Source organism: Spea bombifrons, chromosome 1 (genome assembly GCF_027358695.1).
Source record: "Spea bombifrons isolate aSpeBom1 chromosome 1, aSpeBom1.2.pri, whole genome shotgun sequence".
NCBI lineage: Eukaryota > Metazoa > Chordata > Amphibia > Anura > Pelobatidae > Spea > Spea bombifrons.
The window spans coordinates 149,917,115-149,936,720 of NC_071087.1; the positions used below are offsets into that span (position 1 = coordinate 149,917,115).

The 19,606-nt window shown below is 37.1% G+C and overlaps 1 protein-coding gene across 1 annotated transcript in view; it reads right to left on the reverse strand.

Moving 5' to 3' along the window:
• The window catches only part of ITGA2 (integrin subunit alpha 2), a 47,167-nt gene that overhangs the window by 17,307 nt on the left and 10,254 nt on the right, over positions 1–19,606 (reverse strand). The window contains exons 2-16 of the mRNA XM_053448070.1: positions 15,607–15,730; positions 13,096–13,205; positions 12,056–12,147; positions 11,422–11,536; positions 10,503–10,630; positions 10,011–10,159; positions 8,676–8,826; positions 7,540–7,705; positions 6,923–6,999; positions 5,209–5,347; positions 4,076–4,221; positions 3,767–3,907; positions 2,206–2,409; positions 1,553–1,683; positions 946–1,085 (exon numbers count right to left, since the gene is read on the reverse strand). Coding sequence (XP_053304045.1) covers positions 946–1,085; positions 1,553–1,683; positions 2,206–2,409; positions 3,767–3,907; positions 4,076–4,221; positions 5,209–5,347; positions 6,923–6,999; positions 7,540–7,705; positions 8,676–8,826; positions 10,011–10,159; positions 10,503–10,630; positions 11,422–11,536; positions 12,056–12,147; positions 13,096–13,205; positions 15,607–15,730 — 2,013 coding nt within the window. The remainder of the gene's footprint in view (positions 1–945; positions 1,086–1,552; positions 1,684–2,205; positions 2,410–3,766; positions 3,908–4,075; positions 4,222–5,208; positions 5,348–6,922; positions 7,000–7,539; positions 7,706–8,675; positions 8,827–10,010; positions 10,160–10,502; positions 10,631–11,421; positions 11,537–12,055; positions 12,148–13,095; positions 13,206–15,606; positions 15,731–19,606) is intronic.

Below are 19,606 nucleotides of genomic sequence, written 5' to 3' on the forward strand. Positions count from 1 at the left end.
TTTGGTTAATTGGTTGCGTTAGTAAGGGGCCAATTACTTTTCCACATAGGGTCACACAGGGTTGAATAGCTTTTTTTCCTACATAACATCATCATTTAAAAACTGCATTTTGTGTTTACTTTGTCTAATATTAAATGTAGTTGGACAATAAAAAACCTTTAAGTGTGACAAATATGCAAAAAGAGGATAAATCATGAAGTGGCAAAAACTTTCACATTACTGTATGTATATATTTATTTCTATTTTTCTTATTTTTACTCAGTTTAGCGCTCCGCTTCCTTCTTTATAACTATTTAGGTTCACGACAATATATAGTTATAGAGAATGTGCTGTCACTTTCCACTTTCCAAGCAAGAGTATTAGTAATGACCATTTACTTACTATAATTCGACTGATGTGGGGATCAAAGGCAAATTATCTAGCCTTGTCTAAGTATCTATCTCATTGATTTATCATTGGAGAACTATGATAATTATGGGTCAAAGGCTAATTATGCATCATCAGAGTTCCAAGATTGGTACTTTTCTTTGATCAATATGGAACAAATAGCCCTGTTATCAATGTCACAGTCCTGAATTAGAACAAATAGTAAATAGTTAGTAGGCACTATTGGCTACTTTAATGACTATTATTATTATTAAATTATTGATTTCATATTCTATGGTGTTGTACAATTGGTGCAAATTTACATATGCAGTGAAAGCCTATAGGCTACCATGTTTTATTTTCTTCATTTTGCTTTGTTCATGGCGTATAACCCAGATTGTTTTCGTCATAATCTGATTCTATCCCCACATTCTTTCCTTCGTTCGTCACGTTCGAGTGCCTCATACCCCTTCCATGTTCCACTGTGTGTGAGAGAATGCTACTACCCTACTGACATGTCTTTCTCTCGCAAGCGTGTTCCTGCTGAAGTTTTTTGGAAATAGATCTTTGGTCACTTACCTATTTTATTTGGGGAGTTAGCAGGTCTGAACAGAGCGCTGAAACATATTTTTACCGATACCTCACAATTTTTGTTTGTGAGAACGATTTGTTCTGGTGTAAATGAAGCTTTCACAGACACATCTGCTATACCCTGTGACCTAAAAGATAAGAAATGGAAACAAAACAATGGGAGAAATGGAAAAAAACATCCATGTTTACAAAATATGTTGACAGCATGCATATTTATGTTGTGAAACATCCCTTGTGCATATCTTCCAACTGTCCCTCTTTAGGGAAAGGAGTCCCTCTTCACATAATCGTCAATATTTCAGGTGTCCAAACTGGGACACCCTTGTTGGGTATATGAGGTGTAATAGCCTGTGATATGTATTAATACAGGGCACTGGTTTTAATATAAGTTTTTGGGACAGTACATGAGGATATATTGGCTCTAGATGGAGAATTATGATAGGATATTTTATTATCTTTAGTTCTTTTATTTTATTATCTTTTGGTCAGATTATCTGCTGTCAAATTCCATGTTTCTATTTTAATTTAGTGGAATGCAGGTAGATGAAGAAGAACTGTGGACAGGTTGTAAAAATCCAATTTATGTGCATCTTACCATAACTGAACAACTTTTCCTAAAGCACCAACTGATAAGTCTGTGATAGAATCACCATTCAAATCTCGATGACCATCGAATGCCCTACCAAAATATTGGAGCGGCTGGCTGAATGAAGACCCCAAGATTTTCTGCATGTTAGGGAAAAAAAAATTCATGTTATTATTCCAAAGAAATCGAACCAATATTCTCTGAAATGGGCATTTATGTTAACACACAGAACAATAATATAACAAAAAATGGAAACTTAAAACAAACTCATTAACTGAATTAGGAAAGCAGGGAGGGCTAGTACAAACTAATTAACATTCTATAATGTTTTAGGAAACCACTACAGTACATTTTTATTCTTTGGTCAGTTTCATATTACTTTTGCTTTCAGATTTGTACTAATACAATATGCGGATTAGTAAACATTAATTCTTCATCTCTAAGCTTAACTTTTCTGAAAAAAATTTCTATATCTATGCAGTTATTTATGATATAGTGGGAATATTGCAGCCAAATTCCATCCTAACTCCCTCAAAGTAATAACTTTTTGATCATTAGGATTTGATGTCATAATTCATCAACTGATGTAATCAAGTGGTCATTGCCTTATGTTTTTTTTAATCGTATGTCTAACAAGCACAGCTATATCAATTGTGTGTTACCTGAGAATATTTAGTGCGTATTGTGTTTTCTTTGCCGTTATAAATGTAAATTGCTCCAAAGTTCTGATTTTCTAATGGTGCTCCCACGATGACATCATTAAAACCATCCAAGTCAATATCTGAAAGTTCAGCAATGGCAGCTCCAAATCTGGTGTTATCCAAAGTGTTGGGACCTTCCAGTTGTTCACGTCTCTCTAATATTCCCTGCATAAAATAATAACAATAATAATAACAATAATAATAATATACAAAATTATTATAGTGTGAAAGGAATAATGTTCCAGAAAACAATTATATTTTTAGAAGGTGTAAATTATGCTGTAAATTTCTATTCCAGTTCCATATAATTAAGGACTGCTTATCAGTCACCACTAGAGGACAAATAATACCCTTAAAAAAAGTACAGTTCCTCTACACCTAAAATAAATCAGGTATGCCCCAGCAAGAAATGACACTTTTTGGAACCCCGTTGCAAGCTTAAACTATAATGCCTTTCTTTTGAAAGTCTGTGTCATCATAGGGATCCATCACTTAATTGCTATGGTAACTGCTCTTCTTGAGGATTTATTTGAATTCTTTCAGTACTGAGCTAAGATCACTGAACCATCTCACGCTGTAGTACTATGACTCACCTCCTGCTGTCAAAATAAAACACACGCCGAGTGTTATGATGTAACCGAAAAGTAAAGCAATGGAAGTAGCCTGTGGTGTCAAAGCATTGCCATGGCTGAGAGACCACTGCATTGCGCTTGTGATGCGTGGCGTAACATGCCTACTTATATTTTATAGGTAATAAAAGTATAAATCTAGGTTGGCTCTTCCTACTAATCTTAAACATTTTTAACTTTTAACGTCAATTAACTTATCTTACTGTCATTAAGACATGATAAGCATGATAAACGTGTCTTCCTATGTGTCTATCTTTAAGAACGATCTTTAGAATGCAACATCTGTTCTTTATCTATTGTCAAAGACTCCTGTCTTTCCTCTGGTTTTATAGGACTCTGAAATTTTAAAAGAACCTGTAAAAATTTTAAGAGGCCATAAAGATAGAGATCTAAAAAACAGATCGTTTTTTTTCTTTTATCTTCCTGCTTCTGCTGGGAATGTATACAATTCCTCCTGCTTTTCTTTTGGTTTAAAACTAGTTTATACTCCAGAGCTAAGATAAAGCCTACATGTGTTTCACACACACTAATATTGACTAATTGGCGCACCACAATGGGTGAGCCAATGGTGTAGAAGGCAACAGAGCCATACGTAGGACTCATGACACCTGGGGCATTGCCATCAGATGGCCCAAGAGCACTTCTCATCCCCCTTCCTGGGGAAGCTGCCCCTCTTACAACATGGAAGTTATGGCCATGGGAAGAATGGAGTCAGGTTTTATGAGTACAAACTCATCTCCCTTCCTGGAAAAAGTGAAGATTAGTTTTAAAAATGAAGAACTCCGAATTCAGATAATATGCATGACAATCTATAACAAATAAGCCTGAATCAACTTGAATGAAAAGGATACAATTGTAATGTAATTTTTGTTTTTTTTTAAAAAAACCCTTACCTTGGTCACTGAAAACATATAGACCTGTCCTTCTTCTTTCTTGTTCTTCATGAACATGGGAGCTCCCACCAGGAGAACATCTGTAAAAGAGTCCCTATCGACGTCCACAGAGCACAAAACACTGCCGAAGTAAGAGCCTATCTGAAAGAGACAAAAACAATTAAAATTATCTTAATTAATGCAGGCAAACATGTTCACTCATCCATGTTCAAGCACGTACTACGTAGTGACTCTGAACCAGGATGGTTCAGTGACATAAGTTACGTGCAAATGGTGTAAGCCTTGTGTCTAGATGCATAGTATACATACCTGTTCCCCTCTTTGTGTCTGGATAATAGTAATATTTCCCTGGTTATTAATGGTATAAACCACAACTTGACCAGTATAATTTGTTCTGGGTGCTCCAGCAACGAAATGGACAGAGCCTTGGTTATTAAGAACGGCCACAGAATAACCTAGAAAATAAAGTCATACAAATGAATACATTTTATATGATAATATCACATACTTGTGGATGTCACAATAAGTAAACTGTAACATTCTTACAACAACTGCAGAAAAAATATATAAACTGAAATAATACATTATAAGAGAAGGTGTTTGATAACTTGACTGGAACAAAATGGACCTATATAATCCAGCCTGGCTGTCATTTCCATATGCCTTGGAGGGGGGTATGGTGGGAAAATATCAGTTAGGATTTAGAAGCATTCAGAGGTCCATACTATAATTCTCTGATTCAAAGTAAGACCAATTGCAGCCAGTCATGTATCTTGGCTGTGAGCTGCCCTAGGCCTGACCCAGGTTAGTGCCCTCATCCATCCCCACCACCTACCTCAATGCCTGCAGTTCCCTGAGCAACACAATATGATTGCTGCATTTTAAAGATATAGTGTGCAGAGTATGTACACTATGGAGGCTATGTCTGCTAGGCATACCTGGGAACTCTCCGGGTTTGACCCGGAGATTACCAGGTGAGCGCTGCTCCTCCGGTTCTCCGAGTCAAGACCCCCGAATCCTCCGGGTCGCGGGGTCTTGACACGCCCCGCCCCGCCCATTTTTCCCTTAAAATGAGCGTGTTTCCAACGTCAGCGGGACTGCCCACCAACTCAGTGTCCAGTCCTGGCAACGTCCCGCAAGGGAAGGCCGGAGCCGAGAAGTTCCCAGGTATGCGCTAGGTAGTACAGTGCTCCATAGTATATATGTGATAGTTATAAGGGAGAGCTCTGTTGTTCTCCCCAGCCAGCTATGGAGCAGTGGTGCGCCAAAGAGCCAGATCATATAATAGCCTCATATACATTTAACTACCAGTTCCTTGTGTAGAATACTGTATAGAAGCAAATAAAAACAACATCATAACAATAAGCTGGTAACATAAAACATAATTATAGCAGCAATTCAATTGTTTTAATCAGAATTTAATCATTATGGAGTAACATTACCTAAATAAGAACTTTGGTTCTTGTCATGAAGAACTTTTTCAAATGCATCATATGGAAATATAGAGAACTGCTTTGAGTTTTGATGGACAACAGTACCGCTCCAGTCATACGCCCCAACAGCACCCAACATCAGTGAGCCCTATCGGAGATGAACGGTTTAATAAATAATATTACGCATTGTTTTATAACGTAAGTGCTAATACAAATATGTCTAGGGTTACAAAAAAGTGAGATTAAAGATTTTTATTAAAGGTCTGCTAATTCACCCAAAAGGACTTCTTTCTTTAGGTTTATCTTCATCATCTAGTGGATACTCATCTGTTTTTTTTGTTTGTTTTTATAGGAATGCTTTTTAACAGAGAAAGCCATATAGCTTTTCTTCAAAATTGACTCTAAATTGGTCTACATCTTCCCTCCAGCAGAATTAGCTGTTAACTACAACCATCTAAATGACCTTGTGCAAATCTGCCACGTGAAGCTCATTAAACCCGCTGTGAAAAATTGCTTTTTACCAGCGTATATACTGTACTGTACTAAATAACCTGTTTTCAATTATATTCATTTGCTGTGTTGTAACAGATTCTTAGAATAGTAATCTCAAGAGAGTTCTTACATTATTTCATATATCACAGAAGACATTTGCCCAGTTGTATAATTTTTCGGTAAATGATCTCATCGTAATCAAAATATGAATGATGCAGTCAGCATTGAAGGAAGCTAGAGCTACCATTTCATGTAACAAAAATCAGTTTCTGGAACTTATTTCTAATAAGAAAACTGAAAAATTGCAGAAACTGCTCTGAAATATATCCTTTTACCCGCTTTAAAAGGCTATATCAATATTTCATTTGCATATGTCTAGTGAAGGCCATGTCTCCCTAGAGTTTCTTCCCCATAGCCTTTCATCTGTTATTTCCAAAGATCCCTTTTCCCCAACTCCTTATCATCTTTCTGGTCCTAGCCTTTCTCTGCCCTCATAGCTCCACCACCACTCACACTCACCACTTAATCTTCATCTTTGGGATTTCCATCCATGTTACCCCCCAAATATAACCCCTCCGCCCCCTTGTATTTCTTTTTTGTCTGTAAAAGTGCAAAGTTTGGAAGGTGGAATGACAGCCTATTTTTTTCGAGGGACCATGGAAAGTGGAGGAAGAGACATGGTGTTGCCCCCAACCACCTCCACATAAACCCAGATCACTTTCCGTAATGTACAGCCATCTTTGCTTATACAATTTCCACTGCCTATATCATCCGCACAAGCCTTTTAAATCCACAGTTACCAAACCATTCTTCAAGGACTACCTCGGTTTCAGAACAATTAATATGCGTTCTTAAACACAAACCATGAGCCAGAAATTCAGGACTGGTGGTTATCATTAAAGATTGGTAAGGCAGGGCACTAAGAATTAGCAATTTGGCGGGATTTTCTTGTCATTGTGTGACTTATACTAACATATAAATGAGGGCTGGGGGGTATAGTTCTTATTTACAGTAATAATGCTGAGGGTGTAGGGAAGGAAGAACAGATTTAGGATTTATGTCACATTAAAAAAATGACCATTACTGTTCATTTAACCCCTTTTAACCCTCTTGTAACAACTACATCTTATATCTCAATTACGACAGAGTTGAGAGAACAACCACATATATAAATGTTATCATTTTAGCACTCCTTTGTTTAAGGGAAAAGAATAATTACCATTGAATTCACCTTATTTTCTGTATACTGTGCACTGAAACCAACTTGAGACATTTCCATTTGGAACGTCTCACCTCCTTGGGTGGTACCTGTTTGGAAAAAAAACTGTTTTTTAATATTCTTTCTACACCAAATAACTTAAATTTAATTTATTAGATTTTTGATTCTCAGAAAGCACTAAGCCTTAATCTATATAACATAGAGGAGAGAAGAGAAAGCGGAGACGTGATAGAAACAGTTAAATGCTTTATTACTAGATAAATGAAACAGCTTCCCGTCAGAAGTGGTAGACACGAATACAGTAAGGGGATTTAAACATGCATTGGATAGGCAAAAAGCTATCCTGAATCTAAGACAAGACCATCGGGAACAATGGGCAGGCTAGATGAGGTCAAATAGCTCTTATCTACCATCAAATTCTATGTCCCTAAGGTAAAACAAAAATGTAATTTTAACAAAAAAGTGAACCAAATCCAACAATTTAGTGGCTGGAACGCTAGGATTGCATCCACACCAGCATGGAGAGCAAGGCTTGGGTCTAACTCCGCTATGCTATGGCTGGACCATCCACCACTAATGTTCTACAATGTCAAAACTTCCCTGGTTAAAACATCAGGAGAAAATTTTACCTTCAATGCTAAAAATCCGTTCGCCAAGAGTTCCTGCTTTTTCCAACAACGCAACTTCATCCGACACATTGAAAAAGAACTTCTCCTTGGGATTGCTTGCAATTGATTTGATTTCATGAATCAGATTCTTACTGTCAATATTTTCTCTGTTATAGTATCCCAAAACCTTTAAAGAAAATAGATATTCAAATCTATAAAAATACTGAATCAAATATAACATGACCTTTAATTAGTCACTGGATTCTTTATACTAAGCATCTACATAAAGTAAACTGTGTGTTTAGGGATGCTAGTTTGGCATAATTGGTTGAAAAACAATTCAAATTAATTTAGTTTTACTGAGTGAGATGAATTAAAAATGTTTCTTTGCTCTGTTCTTTTCTTACTTTCCTGAACTATTTTGTTCATAGTAAGATTATTGAAGCATATTAGCTATGTTTGTGCCACCGACTTATTATTATTATTATTTATTGCTTTATAGAGCGCCATCAAATTCCGTAGCGCTGTACAATGGGTAGACAGGACATAACAAGTAGTATGTAACATAACAAATTGACTTACAGAGACAACAGGTGAGGAGGGCCCTGCTCAAACGAGCTAACAATCTAGAATTGTTACTCTATATAATCATTATGAGTAGCCATTTAAAACTTTTGACAAAATTATACACAACATATGATCCATGATTATAAGTGCGCTTACACTTTGTTGCCCTACATAACTGTTTATAAGCAAACTTTTGTCGATTGTAACATGTCTTTACACAATATATGCTCTGTGATCATTTTAATAAAATACTTTTAAAAAAAATGTTTCTTGAGGGGGTGCATTCCATGATGCAGAAAACTTGGATGATGTCAGAAAGAGACAGCCAATTAGTAGTGCCCGAGCAACCGTTTTATCATTGTCAGACTTGTTGTTTCAAAAACACATGGTGAGCTACTGATTGGCTAGCCCTGGCGTGGGAAGTACGTACACGACCTGGATTGTCATTTCATTTTAACGAGTTTTCCACATCCTTGACGGACACTTTCCAGGACAACAACAGAAGACCCCGGAATGTCAGATTATCTTCATAGTAATCGCTGTCTTACTAAATACAGTAGAAATATCCAACAAATATTCTTTTCACATACCGCTATGCCAAACCTGCTGATCTTCTCCTTTTCACATCTTTCGATGACCTGCGATAATATTGCGTTGTCATGCGATTCCCCATCTGTTATGACGACCATCACCTTATTTGCATTTGAACGCCCACCATATGCTTCAGAGAAAGCATTCTGTCTACATAGAAACAAAACAAAAAGTCAATTGTGGTTGTATACATCATATTTTCTGTGAGGTTCATTCACTAAACCCCAAGTTGTTTAACTTTAACTTCTTCTGGAGGTTGACTGGGTACATTTCTAGGCGTGGGGTGTATTTGTGCCCCAGATACCTATATAATTATTGTAATGTTGTATATAATGGTCCTGTACATTATAAACTGATGCACCAGACACATTGTGAAATATTTTTTTTTAGAAAAAATCATGATGACTTCTCCAGATATGAGCTGACAGAAGATCTTCAAGGTTTAGAAGTTATAGAATGTAAGTTTAGTGCACACACTGGAATGCAGGATAACTAATAACTGGAATGTTTCAGCACGTTAGTATCAATGTGTAAGAAAAAAGTTACAATAAAGTGTCTTATCTTAGAATTTAATAGAGATTGTCTGTCTAAGGCTGTCGTGAGGATAATGTGGAACGGATGCACGTATGGGCATCTAAGCAAATATATTGATACGCTGGAAATAAATAAGTTAAGTAAGTAAATAGCAACTAACTTAAGTTCACATGTCCAAAGACAGCATTGGATTCTCTGGTGTACCAATGAATCAACCAAAAAGTTATATATTTACTGGCCTTACCTATAATCAATATGTTACAATATGTTGTAAAGTAACTTCATTGGGAATAGACCTTCAAATGATTCAATGTACTAAGCTTACAAATGGAGACGTTTTGTACACCATGCCCCCAATAAATCTCATACTAGATATACAGTACAGAGGAGAGGTACTTGGGAGTTATTATTTCTGAGGACTTAAAAATCAATGCAGTAAAGTAAGCAGGGTGCCGGGTTGTATAGCGAGAGGCGTTAGTAGCAGGGAGATGGAGGAGGTTCTGACACTTTACAGATCTCTGGTCAGACCTCATCTAGAGTATTGGGGACAGTTCTGGAGACCCCATCTACAGTAGGATATCAACACATTGGAGAGAGTTCAGTGAAGGGCTACTAAAATGGTGAATGATTTACAGGATGTATAGCTTCTTATCTACTGTCAGATTCTATGTTTGTATTACACACGAGGATCCTGGTGCCAGCACGCCCAGAAGGCACATACAATATTTTAGTCAGAATGCCAGCTTATCAATATAATATCTAAACCATAATAAACAACGGGCCTTCAGGTCTACACTTACCTTGTAAAGTCAATAGCTTTGAAAGTATTTGTCTGATCTCCACCCATCTGATTAATGGCAGATATCGCACTTGCCATGTCATCTTTAGTTTTGTAAGCATTCATTCTAAACATCACACTGGGATAATTGGCATATTGAATAAGGCTCACCTAAAGAGATGTTACACAGAATGAGAATTTATTTATACATGTCTATATCTATCTATCTATCTACCTATCTATCTATCTATCTATCTATATGAAAATACAATAAACTGCTACGATCTGCACGTACTTCAGGTTTATTTTTTATTCTAATGTAACTGCAAAATAAACCATAGGAAGGTTGATATTATGTGTTGACAATGAGGAATCACTTGGATCCTGCAAGAACTTCTTGCAATATTTTGATGTAATTTTGTTAAAAGGTTAATATCCATACTTTTTTTGCATTATCACTGTCACTGTAAACTATAAACTATGCACATCAACAACGACAAAAAACGACAATCACCTGAGTCTTTGTTGGTCCGATATCTAACCCCTGTACAAACTTTTCCAGAAATCTCCGGACAGCCGACCAAGGATAAATACTATTTGACCCATCGCACACAATAGCGATATCAATAACAGAAGAGCAAGCTAAAAACCAAAAAGGAGAAAAAAATAAACAGAAATAAATAGAATGATTGGCACTGGGATGAAAATAATAGTTGTCTTTTTTAAATTAAGTTATTAGCAGTGTTCGCAGCATATTCTGTCCTAGGTTGACATAGGCCATACGGATTTACCCTGTTAGATGGGCAGGTTGTCTGGTGGGCATACCTGGGATCCTCATATGGGAAGCTGACCAGAGCTCTCCTTCTTCTGGGGCAGAGAGGAGCTATCTGCACACTGGGGTGGAATAAACCCTAGACAACTTGGTGGAGATGTGGGTGGAGATGAGAGGAAAGTGGGTAGTGGTTGTGGGCAAATGAAAATCCTCTGCCTGAAGAAGAACTTCACCTAGACAGTCATCAGATATGCTAGTGGGCTATAGCTCGATTGGGCAGTTGGTGAAAGATCAGAGATCTCCCTATTTAAACTGCAGTAAATCTCTGCAATACCTTTCCCTGAGAACTGGGACATTCTTCGTATAAAGAGGTAAGTCCTGGACGTATTGTAAAGGAATTCACATAAACTGAATTTATTTGTAAGTTTCTTTATACTAATGACATACAAGCAGTTGCCTACAAGAACACAAAGATTAGGCGCATCATTGTTGATGGCTGCACTATTAGGGAGTAGTCTGGTGCCTTGGGCAGCCCTATATTAATTAGATAATGTAGCAGAGCCTATGGATATGGTCGTATAAAGCATTTGGATAACAATGGAACACAAGCTTGAAACTAGAGATAGATGTATAGTTTTTGTATTTAAAAAAAATGTCTTACTTTGGAGAGCCGGGGAAAAACTTCTTACTACTTGAAAATTTGAGCTTACGTCAGAACATACTCCAGTTGAATAGTAATTGTTTCCGCATTGCTGTGCCCATAAAGGCCCACAAGTCTGAAGCACACAAAATATTAAATATTAATTTGAAGAAATAGAAAACAGTATATATTAGGGTCTGTGTAGACCCTTTGGTTGAGTATTAGCTACAGCAATAAGATTTACTTTTTGATATATTTATCTTTTATAGAAAGACTATGGGAGTTGTAAATTGTCATGGTCAAGCCTGAAGGTTCTGCTCACTGTATCAACGTGGCAGTGGTGGGAATGAAGTTGGATTCATTCAGCAGGACCACTAAATTGGCTACTATGGGAGAAAATTAGGATTCAAATAACTCTTTTTAACACCATTGGATTTGCCATAATTATTAGGTTTCTACAGAGCTCATGCTTAGGTTTAACAGTTCAATATATGTAAGGAATATGTTTAATACAAATAATACTACTACTAATAATAATAATAATAGTTACTCTTAATTAAACATGGTGGACGTTATCATAACAAAAAGTCATAAAACTCCACGCAATTTAACTCAGTTTTGGGAGAAAAAACATTGCAAATTTCATCAAACGCACCAAAAATCCATCTGTGTTTTTGTTCCTAATCAGGGTTAAGCCAAGGTTCATTTCGTCTTTTATCTCAGTAACATTTGAAATAATTGTCGCACCTGGAAAACAAGAAAACTGTATATTGATATGTGATCTTTTTTTATATTCACAATAGCTGAGAGATTTTTTAATTTCAAAGTGTTCAAATGTTCCTATAAAAAAAGCTAAATTAGAGTGAGGGCAAATGGTGACGGCCTGACGGGCAACTTTAGCGTCATAGAGAAAAGCCAGCCAAATGAACCTATTTGACATCGACTATAGTGACTACATTTGCGAAGACAATAGGAACCACACAGAGACCCCATAATAGGACTCATTAAGAAGCCTGATTCCACTGAAATGTTTCCCAGGGACATGGCATCCAACGTGAAGAAGGTGTGAAGTGCGACATGGTATCTCTGCATATCTTGCATTAATGGGGACCTTAACTCCTTGGTCCCCTCTTAACATAGAGGGCAGTTAGAGGCAAGCTTTGAGGATATGGGTAAATAATGGGCTGGAATGTGGCTATATGGATGAGGTGTGATGTGTAAAAATGGCAGGTAAAATACTGAATGAGCAGAAGCACATTCATCCACTTTCTCTGAAACACGCAGAACGATGCATGTTACACTGATTGGCGTCTCTGGATCCAGCAGTGTGTAACATGGACTGAGGCTGCCTGAACTGTCGCCGACCGACTCTACCAGGACAGGTAAAAGGCATGCGGTAGAAAGTGGCCGTTTGCAAGATAAGTAACTTTGTACTGCATGGTGCATGTCAGCTCCCAGTGCAGCACTGCTATCATCATGGCACAGACTGAAAAACCTGGTACCAGCCAGCAGCCAACCTGAAACGCCAACTCTATTTCTATGCCTATTTCTCTCAAATGAGACAATTACCATAAACCAAACATTTTGACATTATAAATTATGAATTTGCATATTTCCATCCACATTAATATGTCTGCCAAAATGATAATGCGATAGTCCAAAATTCTATTGTTATACTACACATATATTACTTACGTGCAAGATTCATTTTATCACATGTGGATCCTTGTGGATTAAGATGACATTTGTAAACATCTCCCATCCTATTCTTTGGATACCCACTCCAAGGGGAGCTGACAAGTAACCTAATGATAAGAATATTAGTTGCCATCAACTGTCATACATCCGCATGTCTATGATATTACATAGATTTTACAATAATATTGTAAAAAAAAATATTTTAAAACAATTACATTTTTTTTTTAAAAAAAAGAACACAGCAATAAAATACAATAAAATATGGTCTTAAATATTACATTATTAAGTGCTTCTTAATAATGTTTTTTTTTCTTGTTTTATTAGTTATAGTTGTTTTGGTTTAAAATATGAATTTGTTTTATCAATGCGTTCCGTATGGATACCTTATTATAAAGTTAAACATTAAAAAAACTGTACATTTTAACCTTCATAAAATAAAAAAAATAATAATATTAAACTAATATTAAGCTGTGCAAACGTTAATTAAATGATAAACTGTATATGCTGTCATCTAGAATTGTACACTGCGTCTATGTGGCTTGTGGTTTTTTAGAAGAACGGCCTAAATAGATCCTGGTGACCCCTAAATAGATCCTGGTGCAAAAAATCTATATATGTTACAGACACTGGTAAACATGTCATAACGCTGCATAAAATGTTTACGCACCTGCTGACCTACAAGAAACAGCTGAATGGCTACCGGTTCTGTTATGGGCCTCCTGGCAGAAGTGGTAGAGGCTAACACAGTGTGGGAATTTGTCTTCGGGCGAACATGAAAACGAACACAAAGAGTGCGTTTTCGTGTTCGTTCCGAAGACACGCCGAAGAGAAGACAGCGGCGGTAGAACGTAGGCGAAGACGAAGACAGACACCACGAAGATTTTCTTCGTCTACCACTCTCCCCGGTCCCTTCCCCTTCTAACTTACCTTGGCATCGCGGCAGTTCACGGAAGTGGAAATCTGCAGGTTCGCCGTCACGGGTTACAGGGCAGTGCGAATGAGCCTATTGGTCACCTAAAGAGACCTCCTCTGGCATCAACCAATTGGTTGATGCCAGAGGAAGACCTTGCAGGTGACCAATAGGCTCACTCGCACGGCCTTTGTAACCCCTGACAGCGAACCTATGGATTTCTGCAGGTTATCCCACTGGTCTCCCTGTTCTATCAGCTAAATGTCCGTACAAGCGACTTTATTGGTCGCTCGTACGGACTTTTAACTGATAGAACAGGGAGACCAATGGCATCTGCCGGACAAGTTACGGCACCAGGAGCCTAAAAGTCTGTACGAGCGACCAACAGAGTCGCTCGTACAGACTTTTAAAACCCCAATGCTACAACTTACCCTGCAGATCCCACTGGTCTCCCTGTTCTATCAGTTAATAAATGATAGAACAGGGAGACCAGTGGTATCTGCCGGACAAGTTACGGCACCAGGAGTTTAACAGTCTGTACGAGCGACCCTATTGGTCGCCAGCAGGGGGCTCGTCTGTCATCAACCATTGGCAAACGAGGCCCCTGCTGACGACCAATAGAGTTGCTCATACGGACATTTAAACTGCTGGCACCAGAGCTGCTGCGGTACGCGTTAATCCCGTATTAACCCCTTAACAGGAAAAAACGAAGAAAAACCGAACACGAAGAATGTCCACGAATATTCGCCCGAAAAGAAGACAGGAACGGGCGAATATTCGCAGAATTCTAAGATTTTTTTTCCCGAAGACGAGCACAAAGAGCGCCCTGGTGCCCAAGTCTAGTGGGAATAGACATAAAGCTATCCTCAATCTATGACGAGAACAAGGACTGATTAAGGTCTGAGTCTGCCCGTTAGTCCTGATTTAAACACTCAGACCTTAATCAGTCCTTGTTCTCGTCATAGAGAGGATAGCTTTATTTTTTATTTATTTATTTATTTTTTGCGGAAAAGGAGGGCAGCTTTATGCCTATCTCATGTGTGTTTAAATTCCCCCACAGTATTAGCCTCTACCACTTCTGCCAGGAGGCTGAACAGCAATGCTCCATGTTCCACGATATCGTAAACGGGAGCTCCCACTTTTATCACTTAAAAAGGCTTTTAAAATATGCTGTTTTCTGTTTCACATAATACAATGTTTTTGATATCAATATTCTTGCTATATAGTATGTGTTTTATGTCGGTTATCTCATAGTGTAATCTACCTGACAGATTCACCAAGTCCTTCTAAGGCTGGATTTTGGTAAACGTGGGAATATCTCCATAACCCACAGGGATCTTCTGACCAATAAAAAGCAGTATTATAAGGACTTGGTGAATTAAGCTAATGCTAGATAAACAAGACATCAGCACGGTGTTAGAGCAATACAAAATAAAACCCACTTCTTCAGTGCCACGTTGTACTATTGTATTCAGCCCTGTGTTTAATTATCAAAGACCAATATGTATTTTTTTCCCTTTTTTCCCCCTTTAATTAACAAAGCAATATATTTGAAATGCACAAATAGATAATATTACAAAAGGAAGAATAATTCCTACCAGTTTCCATCTTGGTTATGGAATTGTTGGACAGCATATCCAAACTGTTCATTCTGTGGACCAGAAAATATTTTCACCCCAGGAAGACCAATATTATACGGCACACAGAACTGTAAAAAAGTACCTATAATAAGAGAAACAATAATAAGAAAATAGCTACAATAAAATAATTAATCACACACAGTTTACCGAACTCCCAAGTCAACTTTAATTTCATATTTCATATTGGTTTTTCAAATATATTCTGCAGGTTTTGGTCATTTACAGTAATTTTTAATTGACTGATCTTGGATGTCAGTATATATAAGGCACAATTGGCATACATTCAGATTAATGTCACCTGGACTTCTCCAGTACTGGGTAGAAGTTTATATATACATTATATCTACACAGGAACTTTAAGGACTGGAAACCAGAGTACTTTTGTTTTTTTTTTAGTAGTTATATATACTAGACTTGTGCATTCGTATTCGGGCTAACTTGAAAATGAACACGAAGGGTGCGTTTTCATTGTCCAGCCCAAATACTGAACATACGAACATGGCGGCGGCAAAACGCATACGAAGACGAAGACACACAACACGAAGAATCTTCATGTTCGTCTTTGTTTACTAATCTCCCTGGTCCCTTCCCCATCTAGCCTACCTTATCTACGCAGCATCGCAGGGGTTAACGGGAGAGGAAATCCGTAGGTTCTCGGTCAGGAGTTAAAGGGCCGTCCAAGTGACTCTATTGGTCGCCAGCAGGGGCCTCCTCTGGGATCAACCAATTGATTGATGTTAGAGGAGGCCCCTGCCGGCGACTAATAAAGTCATTCTTATGGCCCTTTAACTCCTGACAGGGAACCAATGACAAAACGTGTTGGCCACTGCATTGCAATGTATTTTAATATGCATTATTTCTTTGTGATGCTGTATGGGACTATACATTGTGTAGTTGATTGAATTTGTTATAGGTTGTTTCAAGACAAACTCCTAAAACATGTTAAACTTGTATTTTACGGGTTTTCAACAGCACCAGGAATTGTGTTTCGAATGCTGCATTTAGTCACATATGTATGACAATCAGCAGAACAGGTGAAAGAGCATTTTTTGGGTCTATTCTCTAAGAAGTCGAGTTAAGGGTTACGTTGACTGACCCAATGCGACGTCAGTCACACACAATTGCATACTTACCCTCAAAAAACAACTTGCAGATTTACTAGTGTGCAATTTGTTTGTGATGGCTTATGAGTGCCTGCAACTTTAAATTTTGCGAAGATAAAAATAAATAAACAAATCTAAAGTGGGGGTCCCCCGGGACGCCTATTAACTAAGGAGGGTGGGCAGGAATTGCACCCCCTCTTTCCTATCTGTGAGCGGTGGAATGGTAAATAATTAAATAACCTTAAAAGAGGGAAATATATTGCTTCTTGGTGTATACTACATCTGACACTGGTCACTGGTAGACGTCTATACTTAGACACAGTAAACAATTAGAGAACAACTTCACAAGAGGAAGGTATTCCAATCAAAAGTATTCATTTTGAAAGCATAACTACGATGGTTAATGAAATAACATTAATGTTTACCAAATGACTCTTACTTTTAATTTTCTTTTAGTTTTCATTTCTTTTTCTTGTTATTTTGGTAAGTAATAATTATTATTTGTCATGTTTACCTATATAACTCATTCTAAAATGATAATTCTAGTAATATAACTTTTTTTTTTACATTATCAGTTAAGGCCCACGCTACAAATGTTATTTATGAATTATATGTGCAGTCCACTCGTTAAAAGGTTGTGTATGATTATCAATTGCTAATTATTTATTTCTACCTTGTAGTATTTGCTATCCTTACTACAATAGTCATAATACTCCATTTATTTCATACTCAGCGCTAACAGTCTACATGAGTCAAAACAAAAAGGTACATTGAGTGTGACTCACTGTAAAGCCATGTCTGTGTGTATAGTGTGAGTATGCAATATCCTGCTCCAGTGTAAATAAACCTAGACATTTAGAGAAATGATGCAACAAATTATTTTAGAGTGTCATGATTCTATTTACTCCTGGGCCATCCCATCGAGAGCAGGAAATTAGTCATAAAGTGTCAGTGTCAAACACACACACACACACACACACACATATATATATATATATATATATATATATATATATATATATATATATATATATATATTCTCCCGTTGTAAAGACTCAGACCTTAATCTGAGGCTATGTCTAAGATTCAGGATAGCCATATGCCCATCCCATGCAATTTTAAATTGCTTTACTGTTTTGACCTCTACCACATCTGCTGGGATGCTGTTACATCCTCGCAATAAATAAAAAATTCTTTACATTACATACTGCACTGATGAGGTCTCACAAGATTGAAACAGCCGTATGTAGAACTCTGAGGCTAATTACGTAAATGAGAGAACCCATGTGCCCTACCTAGAAATTCTTTGTAAAGTTTGCACTCTTTTATTTCAGAACAGGATTATTTGTAGATATACCACTTTGACATAAGTGCATTTTATTTGCTGGTTATATCAGGGGTGTAACAAAGGCAGTGCAGGGGCTTTGTCATCTATATATGACAATGGCAGTGCTGGGTCCCAAGACCCAAATTATAAATATATATATATATATATATATATATACACATATATTAATTCAACCCTTTTTTATATTAACTTTTTACTTTTTAGTCTATATTGTGTAGTTATTTAGGTGGGAATTAGGGTAGGTTTAATTAGGGGTTACAACAATAAAAAAAACCATAAGGTAAATGAAAATTAAATAGTAAAGTGGTTTCCAAATCTGGATAAGTTAATCAATGTAAATTTTTGGATGTTTCCCTGTTTATTTTAGCTGTATATAATGTATATACCTGTAAAACTGTGAATAAATGTTATTTTTAGAGGGGAAAACACGTTTTAATTCAATATTCCCTAAAAAATACATATAACTTTCTTAACGAGAAAGAGGGAAATAATAGTTGATTGCAAAAACGTAAACATTGCTCTGGTCTTGTGCCATAAAATGGCCCTTGAGGGGTTAAACCTAGGTTATAATAGTTTCCATTGGACAGAATGCAGCGTAAGTGTATTAATATCTTTGCTGTGCCTCATATCATTTCCAGACAAGACTAGTTAATGTGTAACTTGTGTCTAGAAACATAAACACAGCTTCCTGTGACTCTGGTCACACTGTATCTTACACACTGTATGTGGGCAAGGTAAGTGCAATGAGTCAGATTCTCAAGAATCAAGGACAGTGGATCGTTTATCGAATCGCAATCTTGAGTCAAGAAACAGGATATGACCCAAGCGAAGCACAAGTCTAGTAAATTGTGATGTAAGACTGCAATGACATCTCTTTTTTTGTCTGTAGATAATTGGAACTATTGCAGAGTTTTAAGAGAGAGGTATCTTGTAAAGCAACAATAAAATATCCTAAATTATACCATTTTTAATGGAAGATCCGAGGTATTTTGGTTTATAGGAATACTCCAGTGTCCCCGGGAGCCCACAAGAAAAGGGCATTCCAAGCATGAACATGGGGGGTCTGCACAGACCCCTGCCATCAGTGGTCACCGACTCTTACTGGCACTATGTATTTCACAAGGAAACAACTGAAGGTTGGGTTAAGGGACTAATGAATATGGGAGATTGTGCAGCATTTCCAATGGGGATACCAAATTCATTAAATTGCATATGATGGCTGGAGTGAAGGAAAATATTATTATTATTATTATTATTATTATTTTCTTTTATTTATATAGCGCCAACAATTTACGCAGATCTTAATAGAATACATAAATTCAAGACAAACCGATACATTAGGTGCAGAGAGCCCGGCTCGCAAGCTTACAATCTTGAGGATATGTTGCAAAATAATAGACAAGAGGAGTGTGTAGGTAAATAGACATTAAGTGGATATATAGCACTGTGCAAAAGTTTTAGGCAGATGTAAAAAAAACTGCTGTAAAGTAAGAATGCGTTCAAAAAT